Raw genomic sequence first — 2,983 nt, 5'->3', positions numbered from 1 at the left:
GCCCCCCGCCCCTCTCTGGCCACATCCTGTGACCAAGGACGCCCACCCCCCATCCCAGAGGGTGCTGGGGCCCGTCCGACCTTGCGGAGCTCCTGGATGCAGCCGACGGCACACCAGTCGAACTCGACGCTGCTGCCGATGCGGTAGACGCCAGAGCCGATGACCATGACGTGGGGCTCGTGGAAGGCCAGGTCGTGCTCGGAGCCGTTGTAGGTCAGGTACAGGTAGTTGGTTTGGGCCGGCCACTCCGCTGCCACCGTGTCGATCTGCTTCACCATCGGCAGGATCTTCAGGTCGCGCCGCATCTTCCGCACAGCCAGCTCGGTGCTGAAGGGGTTGGGTGAGCTCCAGGACTGGGGTGAGGGGCAGGGCGGGGCCATCCTCCTCCCCAGCTCACCTGAGCACGGCCAGGGCCACCTGCTTGTCGGAGAAGCCGAGCTGCTTGGCGCGCTGGAGCACGGCGGGGGGCATGGTGCCCTGCTCGCCGCGGTACGACTCCAGCAGCACCGCGTGGTCCGCGATGTTCTTCATCTTGTGCAGGAACCACCGGTCGATCTTGGTCAGCTCGTACAGCCGCTCGATGGAGTACCCGGCCCGCAGCGCCGCCGCCAGCACAAAGATCCGCTTGTCCGTCGGCGTCTCCAGCTCCTGCCAGGCCGGAGGGGTGAGCAGGGCTGGGGAAGGTAGGTGGCCACCTCTCCCCCAGGACTGCATCAGCAGCACACACCCCCCAGACCCCAGTGCTCACCACGTCCGAGGCCGGCTTCACCATGTGGTCAAAGCCCACGCAGTTCTCATCCACCATCCTCAGCGCCTTCTGGAACGCCTCCTCAAAGTTCCTCCCGATGGCCATGACCTCCCCTGCAGAGGGAGAGGTGAGCAGCCGGACCCCACGCCCACCCCCTGCCCGCGGGCGCTGCCGCCCCCCGCGCTCACCCACGCTCTTCATGGAGCTGCCAATCTTGGTGCTGACACGCAGGAACTTGCTGAGGTCCCAGCGCGGGATCTTCACCACGCAGTAGTCCAGGCTGGGCTCGAAGTTGGCTGTGGTGGAGTTGGTGACGGAGTTCCTGGGGAGGGGACGGGGGTCAGCGGCCGGGGCTGTCCCACTGTGGCAGCGCCCCGTCCTGTGTTGTGGCAGCACCTTACCTGAGGACAGGTAGGGGGATGCCCAGGGCCAGCTTGGCGGCCACGTAGGCCAGCGGGTAGCCGGTGGCCTTGCTGGCCAGGGCTGAGCTGCGGGAGAGCCGGGCGTTCACCTCGATGATGTAGTACTGTGGGCAGCGGGCAGGCAGGGTCAGCGGGTGCCGTGGGACACGGCTGAGCCGGCGACACGGCCGGACCCGCTGGATCCCAGAAATGCCACAGCACAGGGAGGCACAGACTCATGGGGCAGAACCCAGAGCACCCCAGGGTAGGGCTGGACAGGGGTTGGGAGTGGGATCCAGGACTTTCAGGGAGCTGCTTGTACCTGCTCCGACTCGGGGTTGAGGGCGAACTGGATGTTGCACTCGCCCACGATGCCCAGGTGCTGCACCACCTTGATGGCCGTGCGCCGCAGCATGAAGTACTCGGTGTCATTGAGAGTCTGGCTGGGTGCCACCACGATGGACTCGCCCGTGTGGATCCCCAGCGGGTCCAGGTTCTCCATGTTACACACCTGGCAGTGGGGGGTCACTGTGAGCTGGGGGTTCCCCAGCACCCCACGTGCTGCCCATGGCAGGTCCCTCCCAGCTCCCACCACGTCCTCCCCTGCCCAGCCTGGGCTGGAACACAAGCCCCTGGGACACCCAATGTGTTCAGCCCACCCAGAGCAGGGGGGTGCAGGGCTCTGGCTCACGAGGTGCAGCTCCCAGTGGCACACAGGAGCTGTGCCAGCACCACAAGAGGCACAGGGGAGCTCTCCCTGGGGACAAGGTCCAGCAGAAGCCCCCCACCCCCAGCACCTGCCTCATGTCCATCCCCCCTCAGTGGCCTGGAGGTCTCCCCCCATCCCATACCGTGACACAGTTGTTGTAGGCGTCCCGCACCACCTCGTACTCAATCTCCTTCCAGCCCTTGAGGGACTTGTCCACCAGCACCTGGGAGGTGTGGGTGAAGGCCTGGCTCACCAGGGCCACCAGCTCCTCCCGGCTGTTGGCGAAGCCGGAGCCCAGCCCCCCGAGGGCGTAGGCAGAGCGCACCAGCACCGGGTACCCCAAACGCTCGGCCGCTGCCTGTGCCTGCAGGGAGCAGAGGGGTGATGGTGGGAACGGGAAGAACAGGCCCCTGCCCTGTCCCGCAGCCCCACAACCCACCCCGAACCTGCTCCAGGGAGGTAGCAGCCTCGCTGGGCGCCACGTGCTCCCCGATCTCTTCCATCTTCTCCGCGAAGACCTTGCGATCCTCTGTCATCTCGATGGAGGCGACGGGGGTGCCCAGCACCCGCACGTGGTACTGCTCCAGCACGCCCGCCTTGGTCAGCTCCACCCCGCAGTTCAGGGCCGTCTGCCCCCCGAAGGTCAGCAGCACCCCGTCGGGGCGCTCATTCCGGATCACCTGGGGGGCACAGGGCAGGTCTTGTGTCCTCCTCCAGCTGCTACCACGCCTGTGCTGCCCACCAAGTCCCTTCCACTCCCACCCAGCCCTCCATACACCAGTCCCTCAGCCATCCCCCAGCCTAGCCATCCCTGTACCCCCAAACTGCCCAGCCGGTGCCCCAGGGTGCTCACCTGTGTGACGTACTCAGGGGTGATGGGCAGGAAGTACACCTTGTCTGCCAGCCCCTTAGAGGTCTGCACCGTGGCGATGTTGGGGTTGATCAGCACCGTCTGGATGTTCTCCTCCCTCAGCGCTTTGATGGCCTCATGGGGAACAGAGGGGTCATGGCTGCTGTCCCTGGGCCCCTGCCACCCCAGTGACCCCCATCGCTCCCTGTGCCCTGCGGTGGGTGCTCACCTGTGACCCTGAGTAGTCGAACTCGCCTGCCTGCCCGATGGAGAGG

At 66.6% G+C, this 2,983-nt stretch overlaps 1 protein-coding gene across 1 annotated transcript in view; it reads right to left on the bottom strand.

Annotated features, from left to right (window-relative positions):
- The window catches only part of CAD (carbamoyl-phosphate synthetase 2, aspartate transcarbamylase, and dihydroorotase), a gene marked incomplete at its 5' end in the record, with an annotated part of 11,397 nt that extends 8,415 nt beyond the window's left edge, over positions 1-2,982 (bottom strand). The window contains 10 exons of the mRNA XM_029958008.1: positions 81-327; positions 398-648; positions 749-861; positions 937-1,070; positions 1,150-1,274; positions 1,472-1,660; positions 2,001-2,222; positions 2,305-2,538; positions 2,712-2,843; positions 2,938-2,982. Coding sequence (XP_029813868.1) covers positions 81-327; positions 398-648; positions 749-861; positions 937-1,070; positions 1,150-1,274; positions 1,472-1,660; positions 2,001-2,222; positions 2,305-2,538; positions 2,712-2,843; positions 2,938-2,982 — 1,692 coding nt within the window. The remainder of the gene's footprint in view (positions 1-80; positions 328-397; positions 649-748; positions 862-936; positions 1,071-1,149; positions 1,275-1,471; positions 1,661-2,000; positions 2,223-2,304; positions 2,539-2,711; positions 2,844-2,937) is intronic.
- Position 2,983: the final 1 nt, after the last annotated feature.

The sequence above is a fragment of the Manacus vitellinus genome, unplaced genomic scaffold (genome assembly GCF_001715985.3).
Source record: "Manacus vitellinus isolate BGI_N305 unplaced genomic scaffold, ASM171598v3 scaffold_135_pilon, whole genome shotgun sequence".
Lineage (NCBI taxonomy): Eukaryota > Metazoa > Chordata > Aves > Passeriformes > Pipridae > Manacus > Manacus vitellinus.
Note: the sequence above shows the minus strand (reverse complement) of the source record. Positions and strands in the feature narration are given on the sequence as shown.